The sequence below is a fragment of the Trachypithecus francoisi genome, unplaced genomic scaffold (genome assembly GCF_009764315.1).
Source record: "Trachypithecus francoisi isolate TF-2019V2 unplaced genomic scaffold, Tfra_2.0 Lachesis_group5, whole genome shotgun sequence".
NCBI lineage: Eukaryota > Metazoa > Chordata > Mammalia > Primates > Cercopithecidae > Trachypithecus > Trachypithecus francoisi.
The window spans coordinates 128,141,885-128,161,517 of NW_022681470.1; the positions used below are offsets into that span (position 1 = coordinate 128,141,885).

General features: G+C 37.0%; 2 protein-coding genes across 2 annotated transcripts; one reads left to right on the forward strand and one right to left on the reverse strand.

The window, feature by feature from the left end:
• Positions 1-737: 737 nt before the first annotated feature.
• DR1 (down-regulator of transcription 1) lies at positions 738-18,413 on the reverse strand. The gene is made up of 3 exons (XM_033196644.1): positions 16,856-18,413; positions 9,616-9,779; positions 738-2,848 (listed from the first exon to the last, which is right to left on the reverse strand). The coding sequence occupies exons 1-3, from the start codon at positions 17,073-17,075 to the stop codon at positions 2,702-2,704; spliced, it is 531 nt and encodes a 176-aa protein (XP_033052535.1). The 5' UTR covers positions 17,076-18,413; the 3' UTR covers positions 738-2,701.
• LOC117074804 lies at positions 17,612-18,161 on the forward strand. The gene has a single exon (XM_033196645.1). The coding sequence runs from the start codon at positions 17,648-17,650 to the stop codon at positions 18,044-18,046; it is 399 nt and encodes a 132-aa protein (XP_033052536.1). The 5' UTR covers positions 17,612-17,647; the 3' UTR covers positions 18,047-18,161.
• Positions 18,414-19,633: the final 1,220 nt, after the last annotated feature.

The following is a 19,633-nucleotide window of genomic DNA, read 5'->3' on the forward strand; positions in this document are numbered from 1 at the left end:
TTTGTTACAGTGGCAACAAGAAACTAAAATATTCACAAAAACGATGAACGAAAAAAAGTCTATTACGTATGATTGCATTTACATAAAATAGAAAACAGGCAAAACTAATCTATGATTTTAGAATTCAGGATAGTAACTTTCAGCAAGAAAGAAGACAGTGTTAAGACAGGGCAAGAGGAGGGTTTCTGGGGTACACATAATGCTCTGTGTTTTGATCTGAAGACTGGTATATGAGTTTGCTTAATTTGTGAAAATCTTTATTTGTGTACTGTTTGTTCTGTGTGTGTGTGTGGTATATGCAGTTTTAAAAACTGATGCCTTTTAAACACTTATTAATCTGATAATCTGCCGAAAAAGATATATAACATATATTCAAGGGGATGGAAAAATACTTACTGAACAATAACTTTATTTCTCAAGAATGCTAAAGATTTTGTTTCTCTCTTCAAGAGATTTTAAAAATTTTAAGTGGCAAAACATAACAGTGACTCGCAAATGCTTAAAAAAAAAATCTAAAAATAAAATATTGCATAAGTATCTTTGTTATGCCTCGATCTTAGGACTGTAAATTACAAAAACACAAGTAAAACCACATTTTTCGAAATAACAGTAAACGAAAACAAAAGGCAGGTACTACATACCAAATGACCAAAATGTCTTCTGGGCCTAAGATTCTTGAAACTAGTAAAAATTGTAATAATAGAAATCTCTCTATAGAGCATTAAATATAAAAACCATTTATAAAACACATCACAATTTTATTGCTTGAAGAATACAGCATATGAAATCACAAGAATGTCAAAATGAAAAGTCACTAGGCTTCAAACGTATAATACATTATCAGATGCAGTAAAATATTAATTAACCTGAACTCTGCATCAGAAAAAAAAAAGGTGTGGAAAATATCTAAGTTGTTTACTTAAGAAACAGATATACTTAAAATAGAAAGTATAAGGATGTTACAGTACAAATTAGAAAAGCCAACACGTATTAACTTATTATTGTTCTAGACTAGACTACCTTTGGTACTTAAACTTTTTAAAAAACAATTTCTTCTATCTCATCCAAATGCACTTCATGGGTATGACATCCATGAAGTAACTTCAACTTAAAACATTCAGCAAAATTAACCTTTTCACTTCATGGGGGAAGTATATTTAATAAATGTATAACAATATTTCCCTTTTACTAAAACTGCAAAATATGATCATTAAGAAACCTAATAGTTATAAAACTTTACTTACTTAGCTCTCCAATTAAAATTGAAATCCTGGGAGCCACGATCTATTTTTGGGCTTGGTGAATACACAACTTTAAAAGATTTGGCAACTGACATAGGAATTTAATTACTTAATACTATCTTAAGTGATTTTTCCTTTCTGTTTCCAAAATATAGATACTATGCCATTTCTTCAACATCCTGGATTCCTATAATCACTACCATACTTCATTTTTTAGAACCAAATTAAAGCTTCTCTCTTTTAATAAGCAGGTAGAAACTATTTATGTTCCATATAGGGCTGATCAGTTATAACACAACTTACGTTTCATATAGGGCTGATCAGTTAATTCATATAGGGCTGATCAGTTGTAACATAACTTCTTAAGCAAAACTAATCTTTGTTTTAAAGCTATCACTCAATTATGATGGAGACAATAATGTCATCTCAAAAGGTAATGTTGGACTCTAGGCCATCTAGTCGGGAAAATGTAAAAGTAATTCTAAAAACAATAAGTAAACTATAACTACAAGTTAAATTAAAAATCCCTCTCTAATAGCAAGCATGCTCATTAACTTTCATTTCTTTCCCCCAGCAAAGGTTTGAATATTCATGAACCTCAGTTAAACCAAGGGAATCAATGCAATTGTTTCAAAAGTCCCACCTATATATTTGAATAATATGAGTATGGATGGACTAGGTAAGTAATACTATCAACAATTACTGAATTAGAGCGAAAGAGTAAAAATCATGACAGACTTCCAAACTGGGCAGTCCTTGAAATGTCATAGTGGAGCTCAAAATGAATTATGTTGTAATAAAACTATAGTTTTTACCTCTACACAAAACAAAAACAAAATAAAAAAACATAACCACCAAATTTATACAACTACTATTAAACATACTCCTTCCTAGTTTTTTAATGTCTTGAAGTTTTTCTAAACAAGTATATTGATCTGAGCATATATATTTATTGCCTATATATGTTCTCATTTTAAAAGACAAATTCAGATACTACAGAACTGAACTCTTTCACCAACCCAATCCAATGTCTACTGATTCACACAGCACCCCCCCTTAATAATTTAAAATTCACAAGTTTTAGTTTAGTTAAAAGGGCAGAGGAAATGCAAATGCAGATTTAGAGCTTTGTAGAAATTTCACTGTATTTTTATAAACTTGAAGTTTTCTGTAACACTGTTTATTGATCAAACGAAGGACTTGCTGCTATCTAAAATTTCATAAACACCATTAAAAATTCAAAATTGATATTATACTGAACCTTAAATTTTCAATAGTTCAAAGAGACAGTTTTTACATGTATAGCACACAATAGATGAAACTTAATAGCAGACATCCCTAGAATACCAATGACAAGTCCACCAAGATGCATACAAAATTACAGATAAGCATTTCTTTCACTGTTTTTGTTGTGCAGGGAAAAACATTTATAGAAGAAACAGAAACTCAGCTGGTGAATTTCAGATATCATCATCATCTTCTTCATCCTGAGAAGATCCCGCCTGATTAGATGCACTGGCTGAGGCAGCAGCAAGCTGGGCTTGTTGGGCAGCTTGCTGCATTTGAAGCCATTCCTGTTGGGCCAATTCTGCTTGTTGCTGTCTAGCCTAAACACCCAAAACATAACAAAAAATGGTAATAACAATTGTTTAAAAACCTATAATATATACACTTTCATTAAATGTAGATTAGGCCAATTTCAGACAGTTATTATCATACGCGGATATTGTCCAACTACTATGTAATTGTCACACACCTGGAGAACATAAAATCTATAGGTAAATATAATTAGAGATTGCTTTTTTCTAACTACACAGGTCTAAGAAATTTCTCAAACTTGGGTCTCTTATAAATGGCCCTCTTTTATTTCACGTAATTTATGACCTTTGGTTCAATTGAAGAAGCTGAAAAAGTTGACAAAAACCCACAATATTCCCTCTAGCTCTTTCCCTGTACTTTTCTGTTCCTTTCATTTCACTTGACTCTTCTGTACTCTCAAATTAAATTTTGATATAAACATTTTTCAATCTAAAATTTATATGGTTTAAAAGTTCTCTAGTATAGTACGTCTACCTCACATGAAAGAAGTACTGTACATGCATGCAGTAGCTACTGAGCTAATATTTCTTTCTGAGTTTCTATTACAATTCCCTAACCTACGATATGCCTGTCTATCTGTGTCCCTCATTCCCTCTCTGTAAGCACACACATTTGCATATATACACATACACATACAAATATACATATCCTTTCCGTATACACACTAGTAAAAAGATACTACTTAAAATCCATTCATCTGATATATCCTCTATTAAAAACAACCACAGGATTTTAGAAACCAAGATGCATACATATGAATTGCATATGAAACAGCTAAGGCTCGTTCACAGTTTAATTTTCTGTTTGCAGAAAAACCACACCAAGAAGGGAAAAAACGAACCTGTTCTTAAAAATGTCTTACAATTTCCCATTAGACTCTGCCAAAACAATCCTTTTCTCCTTTTCTGTCTGTTCTGGGAATTGTTCTTTAAGTCCAGCTCATACCCTCCCCTTTATGCATAGGTAATTCCTAGTCATCATTTGAAATGCAAATCAGTTAGTCTTTCTTGGCCTTTCCAGGCCATATTTTATGCTTTATTTCATATACCATAATTCCCTATGCATTCCCATATCCATCCACGTTGTTCTAGAAGTATCTAAGTTTATATCTTTTTTTTCCACCAAACTTGAGAACAGAGATTGTTTCCATATTCTTTGTTACATTCCTAACACAAAGGCCTTCAGTATTTTCTGAATGAACATGCTACAAGAAAACAGTGATGCCCAGCATAACCAGTAACATTTAAGATTTTACCATATACAATCCTCACTCTTCTGAATAATCTGTCATGACTTTATTATCCAAACATTTCTAGATATAAATTCTAATCAGGTCATTATTTCATTTAAAAAAAAAAAAATTATTATCAATCAAATCCAAACTTCCTAGCCTAGAGTTCAAGGTCCTCCAAATTAGTGTCTTCCCCCACTTCTCTATAGTCTTTTTTTGTAACACGTACTTTGTGCTTCAAAAAAGCCTAGAATACAAAATGTTTCCCAAATATACACCATACTTCCTTATCTTTGCTACCTTTACTCATGCTGACATTCATCCTATGTGAAATTTCCTGCCACTTACTGAAATTTTACCCTTCCTTCAAGTCAAACTGAAATACTGTTTTCTCCTCCTGGTATCAGTCAGTGTATAATCAAGAGAAAGAAGTCACACGAGTTACTGGAATGGAAAAAAACTAATATAAAGAATTGTTAAACAAGTATAAAGTTGTTTTTAGGCAGCTGAAAAGGCAGGAAGAGAACATTAAGATGTCATGAAAGTAGCTACAGGAAGCAGCCACCAACCCTAAAACTGGGGGAATAGAGGAAAATGCTGGAATTTTTAAAATTTTGAAGCTTAAAGAAACCACTTCATGGAACTGAAACTCAGACCTCGGAAGAATGGGCATAGATAAGCTAATACTAATATATCTGTGCTTAGACGAGGGCCCCAAGGGTTGCGATCCACACCGCCAGAATGGGGGGATGGAATGCGGGTTCAGGCGGGTTGTATATTAGAGAAAATACAAACAGGATTCAGTCTCTGCTACAGGAAAACTGATGCAACCAGGATGAAGTGTTGCTGGCTTGTTCAAAGGAACTGAAAGACAAGAGAAAGTAAAAGGGGAAAACCCTTTCTCTTCCTCCATCCATGCAATCTCCCATGAGAGCCCCATACTGGCAACAGAGCCTAATAGAGAGTCAGCTAGCAAAGAAACATGTGGCTTACAGAGTACTAGGTCCAGTCACAAAGCAGAGCACAGAAAGGTAGTTCTGGAGCTAAGCTAACTGCTTACAAGTTGGCATACTCCTGCACCCCCAAAAATTGATGTAATGTTTCCATACTTGAGATCTCTTTCTTTCTCTTTCCTTCTTCTCTCTTTCTATTTTTGTAGAGATAGGGTCTCACTATATTGCTCAGGCTGGTCTCGAACTCCTGGGCTCAAGTGATTCTCCCACCTGGGCCTCCCAAAGTGCTAGGATTACAGGTGTGAGCCACTATGCCCAGTCAGAATCTCTTTCTCATAAGTGGTCGGCCTCATTTGTTTTTTTTTTTTTTGAGATGGAGTCTCGCTCTGTTACCCAGGCTGGAGTGCACTGGAACGGTCTTGGCTCACTGCAAGCTCCGCCTCCTGGGTTCACGCCATTCTCCTGCCTCAGCCTCCCAAGTAGCTGGGATTACAGGAGCCCGCTACCACGCTCGGCCAATTTTTTTGTATTTTTAGTAGAGATGGGGTTTCATTGTGTTAGCCAGGATGATCTCGAGCTCCTGACCTCGTGATCCGCCCACCTCAGCCTCCCAAAGTGCTGAGATTACAGGCTTGAGCCACTGCGCCCAGCCCAGCTTCATATTATAGTTATCTTCCTCATCCAAGTACTCAGTCTCATAACAGCTGTTAATGTGTCTGCATTATACCTCCCCTACTAGATACTAAGTTTCTTAAGAAGAATGATATATTCTTCATTTTTGTATATCTACAGTACCACATATGTCTTGCAGACAGTAGGGACATGTTAATTCTGACTTGAAATTTGTTGACTGAAAGGCAGGAGTGGGGTGGTGCTGATGTAGGTGGCAGTAGTGAAGTGGAAGAAGAAAAGCTATTACCTTGGGGGAAAGCTACCCACATAACCATAGTATCAGAGACTAATAAAGGAAGAGGTCTACATCAAATGTTATTTTTAAAAAACCAGATGAGTAAGAATTCAAAGGAAAAAAAATTACTGAATTTGGTGATTAAATGTCTCTGTGGTAGGAAAGAAGTTAAATTTGAGGAATAAGTGATTGTACGTTTTCAAAAAATGGTAGCACTGATCATTATTTATTTATTTATTTATTTTAGAGACAGGGTCTCGCTATGTTGTCCAGACTAAAATTCAGTGGCTATTTACAGGCATAGTTGTTATGCATTGCAATCTTGAACTCCTAGCCTTAAGGGATTATCCTGCTTCGATCTCCTGAGTAACTGGGACTACAGGAAGGTGCCACACCTTGCTTGGTGGGTGACACAGATCATTATAGCAAAAGATGAAAGGGTTTGGGGGATACAAGGAAATGCAGAAGACCTATATATGGTTAAAGGCAAAGAGGAAAAAATAAGTAAGGAAAAGACTATAGATATTAGAAAAAACAAGGCTAAGACAATTTTTACAGTAAACAAAAACTTTATTTTGCTTAGGAAATTAGAAACCAGCCATTCTCCCTAATGATAACTGTCATCCATTTTTGTAAAGAAATAGGAAAAATAGTTGATTCTAACACATTAGCATATTTACTTTTATGGCAGGAATACCCAGAGTTCAAAACCAACTAACAGAGCTTCACTAAAAACATTTTAAGGCTGGGTGCGGTGGCTCATGCCTGCAATCCCAGCACTGTGGGAGGCCAAGGTGGGCAGATCGCCTGAGGTTGGGAGTTCGAGACTAACCTGGCCAGTAGAGTGCAACCCTGTTTCTATTAAAAATACAAAAATTAGCCGAGCATGGTGGCGCATGCCTGTAATCCCAGTTACTTGGGAAGCTGAGGCAGGAGAATCGCTTGAACCTGGGAGGTGGAGGTTGCAATGAGCCGAGACAGTACCACTGCACTCCAGCCTGGGCAACAGAGCAAGATTCCATCTCAAAAAAAAAAAAAAAATCTAAGCGTTCATAAGAAAATTGCAGGGCAAATCAAATACATAAATTTAACCAACTTAAGCATACCTATATTTTGTGGTCTAATCAATTACAAATTGGTGTAATTTTGTGACATGGAAAAAATTCAAATAATTTCAAGTCTCTACAAAGGTTTTACTGCAAAGGTGTTTGATTTGGTAGTTTATTCAATGGTCTGCAAAGCTGTGTACTAGTTACATTTCAAATTTAATTGACTTCTAGATACCATGCCCCTGTATCAGCTCTGATACTTTTCTCTGAACATAACAGCATTTCTATGCCTTTAAAACTAACTGTTGAATTGGACTCACTAGTACACATCTATAGTCCCAGCTACTCGTGAGGCTGAGGTAGAAGGATCCCTTGAGCCCAGGAGTTCTAGGCTGAAGTGTGCCTGATAGAGCCTGTCAATAGCCACTGTACTCCAGCCTGGGCAACATGGTGAGATCCTCTCTTTAAAAAAAAAAAAAAAAAAAAAAGTTGATTGATAAAATTTCACTTGTATTCATTTCCACAAATTGAACGTTTTTCAGTGATATTTACTCTAATATTTTTTTTCCTATCTTGCCCCCTACTCAATCCATCCCAAGTATTTTTCTTCTAAAATTGGGGTGTGAAAGACAGGTAAGCAGGCATATATTTCCTAATTCACTTTTCTTTTGGAGGTTTTCATTATGTTTTAAGATACTCATTCCCACATATTAAAATGACTCATTTATAATTTAAAGTTGACTTTAATCTTGATGTATTAAAGGTTCCCTCCTTCCAAATATTTGCTGCTAGCTTCAAATGAGGCTGTCATTATGTTAATATTTAAAGTCTAAAAGATGAAACAAACTGAAAGTGACAAAAAAGATATATTTACTTATCCATTCTTTCACATTTAGAGCTTCAGTGCTGTAGGGAAGAAGTACTAGGCAACTGCTATAATTTTACCTCTCCGCTGGTCATCCTCACAAAAGCAAAGAAATACTAGAGATCTTCATACATAAGCCAGGGTAAGAAACAAGGGAGATAAAAAAGAGGAATAAAAAACAGATAATTGGGATAGAGAGGTGAAGACAGATATAGCAGGCAGTCAATTATTTCTTTATATTTTGCGCTAACAAGGATAATACATATTCTATTTAAAAGCCCCACAATAAGTTTAAGCAGATAAAACGGAGGCTAGAGCATCAGCATGGTATTGTAGAAACAGTAGAGGCTTTTGGGCCAAAATACTTAAGTTTAAATACAGACTCCAACACTTCCTAACTTTCTGAACCTACCGTTTTATTTAAGTCGATCTTTCCCACTCAATCTTCCCCAGTAGACTAAGCTCTATAATGACAGGAACGCTGTCTCCTTGTTCACTCTTGTAAGCCTAGCACCTAGCACGATGCTTGGTAAATAGTTAAGGACTTCACTAAGTAACTGTAGAACAAATGACAAATAATTTCAAGCAAGTTGTTCCACCTCTGAGTCTATTTTTTAATATGTAAATGAATACAATAAAATTTATATTTCATAAAAACTCTACCAAGTTTTTATGTATTTAAAGTATCCAGGAGAGCATCTTCTGTCACCAAGGTCTGCAATAGCATAAATCAATAAATGCCATTAATGTTTTTAAAACACCAACACTTCTTCTTTCGTACCTTATATTCATATGGATTATAACATTGCATGTACTCACGCCTGCTTCAAAGGCTTTTCCTCTTTAGTGCCTATGATAGGCTGTGAGGATTAAATGAGATAATGCAAGTAAATTACTTGGCAATGTGATTGACACGTGGCTAGAACTCAATAAATGTAAGGTTTTCTTTTTACCTTAAGTTTAAATGGTACTTGGTGTCTAGTGACTAACCATACTTAAGACTCAAATGCAGCTTGATGTAAACCAAACTGATTGTTATGGCTGCAGAGAGATCAGCTACAGGACTAATCTGGAAGAGTTTACCTAAAACAATACTTCCCAATTCTAATGGTTACTACAACTTCTCTTCTATTCAATCCAAAGCTGCCTTATAATTTCAAATGAGAGGCCAGAACTTAGAAGAGAAAAAACAGCCTTGCCACCAATTCCTCTCCCTTTTCTTTTTGAAACACAGGAATATTAGTATTTGGTTCTAATCCTTCAGAGTCTAGATATTAGAATTATAACAAGCACGGAAGAAAACATTTTCTCCCTTTGCTCTACTAGCTTTAAAATATCTTTTTAAGATTAAAATGCTTCAAAGGTATACATTAAATACCTAATTTAACTACACAGTTGATATTAATCAGATTTTGCTTATATGTCATGCATCATAAAATTTGATATAGAATTTTCTCATCAGCTCATCATTTTAAATCTTAAGAACATTTATGTATACTTTTCAGGCCTTAAAATGGTCATTCTGTCTGAAAAAAAAATCAAAGTGAAATTTCAATAGGTATTTGGAGTTGTTCTCTTTAGAAAACAGATTGCTGCAAATACTTACATTCACATAAACCATAGTCAAATTGGTCAGCTCTGAACACTAGATTCTATAATTAACTACCTAGAAAAAGGGAATCCTCTGGGTATGTCTGTTAATTTAGGAAGCAATTTCAGGTAGCAATCAGGGTAGGATTCAGAGGAAAATAATTTAAACAAATTACTTACTTTTGCAAATAACTCTTGCTGCTGTCTCAATAACTCTTCTTCAGGAATGCCAAGGTTTTCCAAACGAGAACTGGCCTTTCTTCTTTTTAATGCGACTGTTTTACACTCTTGCAAGACTTCTTTTACTTCACTGATGTAGGAGCCAAATCCCAAACTTTCTAGTGCTAGAGAAATGAAAATATTAAAATGTGAAAGGGTGATAAAACACAGCTTTTCCCCAACCTGTGGAACATAAAGTTTTTGTGGGCTTTTCTTTGGGGGAGGGGAATGTTTTGCTATTTTCTAATAATTTTACCTATTTTATAGTTGTACAACAATTGTCTGGGCAGCCAAGACAAATATTTTATCAATCTGCTAAATATTAGGTGGCAAATCAGTTAAAACTTGAAGAACCAAGGCACATACCTTCACTTTTCATTCTGACTAATTTTTAAAAGACCAAAGCATTTCCTGTAAGCGAGGAGGAAAAAAAAAGTCCATTATAAGAACATATGGTTTTAGTAAGAAAAAACATTTTGTGTCATTTGACTTAGAAAAAGTAGGCTGGTAACACATTCTCTACTAAGTTCTGGTAGGACAGAATAAAAGAAGAGAAGTTTTTCTTTTGTCCAATACACCAACAGGAAGCTATTTTTAGCAGATACTCAAACTGCCAAGTTTAAAAAATACTGGTGGAAATGAAAGTCATGAAATTCAGCACTTAGAGTCAGCCAACAGGTTTCTCTTGAAAATAAAACTTAACAGGAAAAATAAAAACATATTTAAACGATGTGGCAAAAAAAACTGAGATTAAGAAGACTATAAGGACACAAGAAGCATTAATAAAAAATTTTTCTCCCCTTTTCATATTTAGAAAGGAAATTTTATAAGGAAAAAAAAAGTGGGCTGGGCATGGTAGCTCATGCCTGTAATTTCAGCACTTTGGGAGGCTAAGGTGGGAGGATCCCTTTAGGCCAGAAGTTCAAGATCACCTGGCAACATGGCAAGACCTCCTCTCTACAAAAAAAAAACAAAAAAAAAATTAGTCGAGTGTGGTGGCTCGTGCCTATGGTTCCAGCTTAGGAGGTTGAGGTGAGAGGATTGCTTGAGTTCAGGAGATGGATGATGTCATGAGCCATGACTTTACTGTACTCCAGCCTGGATGATAGAGCAAGACCCTGTCTCAAAAAAAAAAAAAAAAAAAAAAAAAAAAAAAAAATCACACACTCTAAATATCTAAATACCTTCTGTAATCCAGAAAAGATAAGGCATAAAATTTCCTCTTGGCTCACAGTATTTAAAATTATATCTTATAATTTTGGTATATTGACTAATGCCCCAAAGGCATATTTTGTATTGTGAACCAATGATGAAACATAGGTGGTGAAAAACACAGTAAATCAATTTAGGTCATCAGTTCTTCAAGTCTTTCAGGCATTACTGAACCACACTCCTTTTAGTATATATGCTCTCACTTCTAACTTCAGAAATTTGCTCTTCTGGGACAATGTCAAATATACCTTTACAAATCTACATGCCCATGCAAACTGTGGTTTTTAAGACATTTTGAATGATTTACAACTTTAATTATTTCAAATGTTAAGCTGTTTTCATCAGCCTTCTTTAGAAATAATCTGATGTCAAAAAGCATAGTACTGTCCTATAATTAAGTTAACTCACCTCCCCTGACCTCCTAAAAACTTCAGAAAGGCATTATTCTAAGTTCTGTATATCAAATTCGCCAACATGGCCGGGCACAGTGGCTCACGCTTATAATCCCAGCACTTTGGGAGGCCGAGGCGGGCAGATCATTAGGTCAGGAAATTGAGACCATCCTGGCTAACATGGTGAAACCCCATCTCTACTAAAAATACAAAAAATTAACTGGGCATGGTGGCGAGTGCCTGTAGTCCCAGCTACTCGGGAGGCTGAGGCAGGAAGAGTTTGTGTTCAGGAGTTTGAGGCCACAGTGAACTACGACTGTGGCATTGCACTCCAACCTGGGTGAGAGAGCAAGACCCTGCCTCTTAATTAAAAATAAAACAATAAATATCATATTCTTATTAGCTTTAGGGTTGTGGGAATCAACAGGTAATTAATACAAGGCATTTAACAGTGTCTAGCACATAAGAATCACTTAACCAAACTCAGACTATGTATTTCTCATCTTTATTTTTTATTTTTTATCTTATTTTAAATGTAAAAGAGTACCCTCATAAGTGTACAGCTAAAAATGAAGGTATAGCTATACAATATCATATTTAAATTCAAGCTGGACAAGTATATTTATAAAATATTACATTTATAAAATTAACAAATCAACACAATCAAGAGACAACCCTTCAAAATACCATAAATTACTACACCAGACATTAAGGAAATTCAAACCAGCCGGCCATGGTGGCTCATGCCTGTAATCCCCGTACTTTGGAAGGCCAAGGTGCGGGGATTATTTGAAGTCAGGAGTTAGAGGCCAGCCTGGCCCACATGGCGACACATTGTCTCGACAAAAAATACAAAAGTGAGACAGGCGTGGTGGCACACACCTGTAATCCCAGCTACTCAGGAGGCTAAGGCATGAGGATCGCTTGAACCCGGGAGGCAGAGTTTGTAGTGAGCCGAGATGACACCACTGCACTCCAGCCTGACAGCGTGACTCTGTCTCAAAAAAAAAAAAAAAAAAAAGAAAATCCAATCCAAGCTATTTTTTTAACCATGGAGGGCTTGGATTAAAAAAATTTTTTAAATATATAACTACCTTTAAAAACATTTAAGGCTGAGAACACTGCTTTCAAGAAACTGGCAAGTAGGTCCAAGGTTAATATTTAATTTTATTCAAAGAATTGCCATATGTAAAAACTATACTCTTAATAAAATGGTTGAAAAGGAGCAGCCATAAATTTAATTTCAAAATTGCATTGACTTTAATTTTAAACACATTTGGCTAACAGATATCAATAACCGGACATAATACCTTCTAAATAGGGAGATATTTTACATCATTTGCTATCATGTATTAGTTATCATTTCCATTTTACACAGAGAGAATATTAAAGGATAAAGGAAATGGCTCCCAAGCAGGGCCACTACTTATGGTTATGTAGGTTGTTCAGTACACAACATACTAGAAGGCCATTCTTATTGTAAATATCATAAATTTGTATGTTGACTGTGATACTTTTTCTGGCAGACAGCAGGAATGCTTTTTAAGGAAGGAGTGCCTTTTTCTAATTTGTACAAAGGGACCTTATGGACTATTGATGGCTCTATTTCTAAGGATCTCATCTTTCTAAAACAGAAAAATTTTTTTAAAAAATTTGTGGGTAAAACTAACACACATCACTATCTGTCACCCTATGCCGTGTATCTTAAAACTACAACCAGAAAAGTCCACGGTGTATATTAGGGGAAAAAATACTTAGCACATTTTTCGGCTTAAGAGACAGATGTTAACAAGACAGCTATTCAAAAAACAAAAAAAACGTAAAAATTTCTTCCAAGCAACAATAATCTTCATATAGGCTTATCTTATTTTACAAAGTGATGTACTCCTGAAAGGTTCTGTCATAACATGAATTTATGTGAATCACTTTATACTTCATATGCATAAAACATGTTTTTCATTTTTTAAATTATGTGATATACAGTACCTTTTAAACACTATATTAATCAGCATTTTCTAATTTCTCCATTTTCTTTTGCTTGTGGGAAGGAAGGGACTAATGTATTTCACATAAAATACATTAAGAGGATGTAGGCCAAAGTGACTTCTTGGCTCATTAGCCTGGCAAAGGTTTCTGAAGACCCTTAAGAACCATGTCCTCCATGGTATCACTACTGGAAATCTTGGACAACAATGAGAGACTAATGGCAGGGAAGGAATTGAGTATCATTTATCTTAATATCCTTAGTAGTATCTAGCACAATGCCAAATACTTGATAGTATTCAATAAGTAATTGTAGGGTGGCAGAAGGAAAACAGAAACAAAAGATACATTAATTTTAAGAAAAGTATTAATAAAATCCTAACTTGAAAAGCATTTGATTATGTGATAAATTTTGAAGTGCAAATTAGATGTGTCCCTTCGGAAAAAATATCTGTATGAATGATTATTTACTACTCACGTCCACTTTCCAACACAGACTGTGGTTTAGGCTTTAAAGCAAAGGTTCTCAAAGTGTGGTCCATGGACTTATGCCGGAACAGCTCCTAATGGTTAACCTTAGTTAACTATGGAAATTCAATGCATTTAAGTACCTTCATTGCAATTTGACAAAATAATTTTATGTCTATTGAATCTAATAGTAAAAAGTTGAGTGTTGGTCTTTTCCTCATCTTTTCCAGTGATCCATTTTCATGTTATCTTACAAAGGTACCAGTGTGAGAAGGACAGGAATTTTTTAAAAACTCCTTCAACATAAGACAGCTTGGAGCAACTCAGTGGCTGAAGATGCAAATTCTCAGATACTCTCAAACTTTTACTACTTTCAGTTACAATTCTCATAAATGTGAGGGGAGATATTTCATGTAAGGTTCTCAACCCTTGACTAATTCTCAAAAATTACAAGTAATACCTGAAATCAAGTATTAGTTATACATAAATAAGAAAACCTTAGTTAAAAGATTTGCCTAAGGTTAAAGAATTCTCAGTGCAGAACTTAAGCTGACTCTCAATGTCAATTCTTTCTATAAGGTAACAGAACATGTTAGAACTCATTCAAGATTACGTGTTCACAAAAAACTGCAATAAAATAGGAACACCTTTTACAGCTTAGAACTCCCTCTATTCACATATCTATGATCTTCAATACCAAGTCTACTTTCTTAAACTCAAAATAAGCAAAACAGAAAAAAAAATTTTTTTTAACTAAGTTATTTCATAGATTTACTGGTGATCAAATTGGTTCAACTTTAACTTACATTTTACAGAACTATCTCAGAATGCTTAATTTGTTCAGACAAGATAAAGCAAGGTGGGAAATGAACAAGTGAAATGTCCTAAAACAAAGTCTAGTTCATTAAACTTATCACTAAAAACCCAAACTTCAACATGTGAGAATCATACCACTTTAAAATGTACATTATTTATTCCACTTGGATATATTCTACATTCCTAATCAATGCTGACAGAAAAGTAAAAAAATGTCCTATCTATTACGATTAGTGTATAGGAACACACTTCAAACACCTAAAACATATAAACTTTAAGAATTTCTTTAAAAATTTAACCTCTGAAAACAAAACTTCTTGGGAATAATTACGCAATATGAGATCACAAATGTATAAAGTCTACAACCCCAATTAGGGAGAATTCTTGGGCAAAAATGTAGATTCTTATCCACCTACCAATAGCATAATACAATAAAAAAAAGGTAAAATTTTAAGACTATAACATGTCAATACATGATTTTCAAAAACAAATCATCTTCATTACACAATAGAAATGCTTTTTCACTATAGCTTTCTGACTCACACATTAAACTGAATTTAGCATATTCCAAAGTTGAATTATTTAGCATACTGCTTGCTACAGCTGCACTTCTATTCCATCATGTCAATCAGAAATCTAAATATATCCTAGAAAAGAATTAACTCTCCCCAAGAAGACAGACTGTAATGTGTTATTAGGTTTTTGGAACGATACCCACTTCTGTAGTGTAAACAAATATTTAGGCAGACCCTGTTCAAATCTTTTGCAATTTTCATTAGAAAGGCAATGTTGATAAAAAGTTCTTTTTCCTTTTTATGAGTTGTAAAAAGAAATTACAGCTATCTGTGCTGGATAATCTTGTGAAAGACTTATGACAGCAATCACACATACAATGTAAAAATAAATACACAAGAGAAAAAACAGACAACTTGGCTTTCATTTTACTTGCTAGAGTATTCAGCATATCAAACAAGTAGAAAAAAAAAACTAGTACTAGTTTTAAGAATCAAATATGCTTTTTCCTAGGGATTTTTCTCCTTATGTACTGAAATGGCAGGATATATTTTAAAACTACTTTCAAGACGTCATAAAGGATTAAAAATCAATCATTTAATCCTTTTGTCAATACTGACAGTAAAATATTGGATATGGTCAACATAAGCAGATGTGTTCTCTACTTCAGTACAACAGGAAAGTCACATTTTGAAAAGTTAAAGTACAAAAATCAAGTGACAGACAACCACCTGCCTACCAAAATGATTAAAATTAACCATTTTTTCCCTGGTTTCACAAGCAATCAATACTTTTAATTAGATTATTACGAAAGGCAAGTTCTCACTTCAAATTGAGAACAACTCTTTCACAAGAGTACGTGTAAAAATATCGCAAAAGGTACATTCCCGAAACATTATGACTAGTAAATATGTTTCTCCTCTCTGAAACCATCAGAATACAGTCCCCTAAATCCCTACTACGGGACCACATCCTTTTCAGGATAAAAGAAACTGTTGAAGCTTTCAGAAGTGCTGTTCAATAAAAGCCTAAGTGTATACATCCAAACAGGAATGACAGCACGAAAGGACGGGAAAATTTTCCGTTAAAAAAAAAAAACTTGCATAAATTTTCAATCAAAGATTTTAAAACTTATCTCCACAGAATAGAACAAAGCAAACGACATAAAGGCAAACAAAAAGAAAAAAACGAAAATTTAAAGTTCACCCTTTTCTTACAGAATGGAACAGGAGTGCTTTCGTAACTCATTCATGAACGTACCATCAAACCATTTTTAGAGCAGAAAACATACCTCCTTTTATTCAACAACGATAAACTTGACAACGTTGAACACATTGTATGTTAAGAATTTTTTAACTTATGTGTTCACAAAATAAATCTTTTCCTCTACATTGGTGAAAGGTCAGGTGGGGAAGGGGTGCTCTGTCTCCACCCATGCTTGAAGTTCCTCTGAATTTTTAACTTTCCAAGGGAGAACTTCTGCGTTCCTTAATTATTATCTAAGTTCAACTTCAGGCAAGCAATTCTTGTTGCTTCGGCTTACCTGGCTGTAAAGTGAGATCACTCTTTTTCTTTATGTTTTGGGGACGTTGACCTAAATGTTTGCACTCCTTACGTGTATTCGCTAGATGAAAAGTACTGCAAGAATGCTACAAAGGGATTGTTTTTAAAGCACGGGCTGCCTACATGCCAGTCTGGCTTTTTCATTAAGTTACTTACCAGTGAAGAGGAATGAAAGCTTTGACATGAAAGGGTCATGCGATTAGCAGACTGCTCCCCTAGACCCTCATTCAAACCAGTTCCCACATATGACTTACCTTGTATGACATGCTCTGGTGAGATGGTCTTCTTTTCCGATTTGTTACAAATCTCATTGGCTTCAGAAGATATAAGGTGAATGAATTCAGTGCAGCAGTTCACCACCAGCTCTCGAGCATCGTTGGCCACCCGGACATTAGGAAGAGTCTCTTTGATCATTTTATTGATAGCAGCTCTGGGGATAGTGAGATCATCATCGTTGCCAGACGAGGAAGCCATAGTACCTTCCTGTTTCTCGCGTCCCGGATTTTAAAAACTCCCCGGCTCTGGTCCACTACTCCACGGAGATCTCTCAAAAAGCTGCCCTCGGAGAGTGATCCCGGGGGGTGCTTCGCGAAGAGGGTGCAGAAAATGAACGGAAGAGGAGCTGGCTTGAGGGCTGGGAACGCTCGCGTGTGAGAGATTTAAGATGAGTTTGGGAAGAAAGTGGGGGCCTGAGGATTCTAGAGAGAGCACAGCCCAGGCTGAGAGGAAAGCGCGGTGGTCCGGAAATTTGAGCGGCTGGGGAACCACCTTCGGGTCTCCTCAGAGGGACGGGCACTGTCGCCTAACTGGTCCCCAACGGCGTCAAAGCAGAGGCAAGATCCAGGGGCACTGGCCTCGCCGCGGTACCGGGCGGGTACCCAGCGGGCTCGGCTCTATAGAGCCCGAGGCCCCGCTGCCGCTGCCGCCGCCGCCAGCAGCCGTTGCCGCCGCCTCGGCCAAACCATCCTTCAGACACCCGCGCCGCCGCCTCACAACATGTCCGCCGCTGCCGCTGCTGGAACGGCGACGGCCGCCTAGGAACTAATATGGACAGAGCCAGGCACAGTGGGAGTCGCAGTAGCTGCCACGGTGGCCGCCTAACCCGAACGCAGATCGTGGAAACCGAAGCGGCGGCAACGGTGGTCCCTCCAGAGGCCAGGGAAGATTTGCAGGAAGCCGCTCCCGACACCCTTTGCGCCGCCGGAAGCCTCGTTCCCTTGGATTTCCCCCTCCCTCCCGGACCAACTTCCGGGTGTGGCTGCCGCCCTTCCCCCACCCACGCCGACGGGAGCCGCCCGTTCCCGCTGCCAGCAGCTTCCGCTTGCTGCGGTCCTGGCAAGCACCTCGGGATCCCATTCCTTCACAGGGGCCCTAGGCGGGCAAGCGCGCGCCTCACTGTACCGGAGAGCTCCAAGCACGCGCTTGGTCAAGGGCCCGGACGCTAGATCTGGGAAGGGGTGGTGGCTGGGTAGATGGGAGAGGAAGGATCGTCTCTACCCTCTCTCCACCAGCTGAGGCCTCCGAACCCTTCCCTAGCCGGATTTGGGGACAGAGGAGCGCTGGTATTGATAAAAGAACTCTCTTTGCTATTCCTTTAGGAGCCCAAATGAGGATTGAAAGTGAGAAGAATGGGGCCTGGGCTTGGGAGTGGGAGGTGGGGAAAGCAGAACCCCGTGTGCCTGTTTCTGCGTCGTCTGGAGAGAAAGCTTTTGAACATGTCTAATAGACCTTATTCGGGTAAAAGCTCTCTGAAGTCCTCCACCTTTTTTTTTTTTTTTTTACTTCATGGAAAATGAAACACTCAGAAAAGTTACCTGCCTAGAGGAGACTAAGTCGCCTAATGGATAAGTAGGAAAGTAGTCAGTTCCAACGTAGTGGAAATGCATGGCTTACAATGAACCATATTAGAAGGTTCCTATTTAGACAGTTTTCATGGTGTATTCCATGTTGGCTTCTACAGGGCAAAAAAAAAAAATGTTAGAACATCTTAAACAACTGTTTGCTTCTTTCCATAGTGACTAGTAATATCAACAGGTGTCAAGATCTAAACAGAAATTGCATTTAAAAAAGTGTGTCAGCCGGGCGCTGTGGCTCATCACACCTATAAACCCAACACTTTGGGAGGCTGAGGCTGGGGGATCACATGAGCCCAGGAGTTCAAGACCCCCCTGGGCAACATGAGACCCGTCCCTACAAGTGTGTGTGTGTGTGTGTGTGTGTGTGTGTATTCCAACATCCCACTGTTTATAGTATAGCCCCTTCTCCCATATGACAGTATGACACTCTTACAGGCTTTTTTTTTTTTTTTCACCAGGCTTGGTGGCAGGCACCGTAGTCCTGGCTACTCTGGAGGGTGAGGTGGGAGAATCGATTGAGCCCAGGGGGTCAAGGCTGCAGTGAGCTGCGATTGTGCTACTGCATTTCCAGCCTGGGTGACAGAAAGATTCTTTGTCTCAAAAAACGTTTTTTAAAAAAAAAAAGGTCAAAAAACTAAGTTTGTCATACTGTCGTATGGAAGAAGAGGCTATATAAATAGTGGGATGTTGGAATTTCTAAAAACAAGACACCGTTTAAATCCATTTTGTCACTTTGGTTCATCAGATTCATTACTCTTGATAGGATGACACCTGGCTTGTTGACAATGTTTTCTTAAAACGTTCTGTCTGAGCCCTATATGCTGCTCTCAAGAAGACATTACAGTTTATTACACTATTTTTTCATTTAGCATTTTCTCCAGGACCACTTACTGGTTCTTTAATTTCTGAAGTGTGGACACTTGTTTTTCAGTGCTACTAAATTTAGTCAAAACAAAATTTCTTTGATTAAAAACAGTATTTTAATTAAATTTTCTTCAGGCCGGGCATAGTGGCTCATGCTTGTAATACCAGCACTTTTGAGAGGCCAAGGTAGGCGGATCACTTAAGCTTAGAAGTTCGAGACCAGCCTGGCCAACATGGTGAAACCCCACCTCTTCTAAAAATATAAAAACTAGCTGGGTGTGGTGGTGGGCACCTGTAATCCCAGTTACTTGG

What these genes read in the sequence shown, in the direction of transcription:
- DR1 (XM_033196644.1), bottom strand. Translation starts at nt 17,075, where the DNA reads ATGGCTTCCTCGTCTGGCAACGATGATGATCTCACTATCCCCAGAGCT. An exon ending in ACCAGAGCATGTCATACAAG is followed by an intron (nt 9,780 to 16,855) that starts GTAAGTCATATG and finishes TCATTTCTCTAG; the next exon opens with CACTAGAAAGTTTGGGATTT. An exon ending in AGCAAGAGTTATTTGCAAAA is followed by an intron (nt 2,849 to 9,615) that starts GTAAGTAATTTG and finishes TTGGGTGTTTAG; the next exon opens with GCTAGACAGCAACAAGCAGA.
- LOC117074804 (XM_033196645.1), top strand. Translation starts at nt 17,648, where the DNA reads ATGGACAGAGCCAGGCACAGTGGGAGTCGCAGTAGCTGCCACGGTGGC.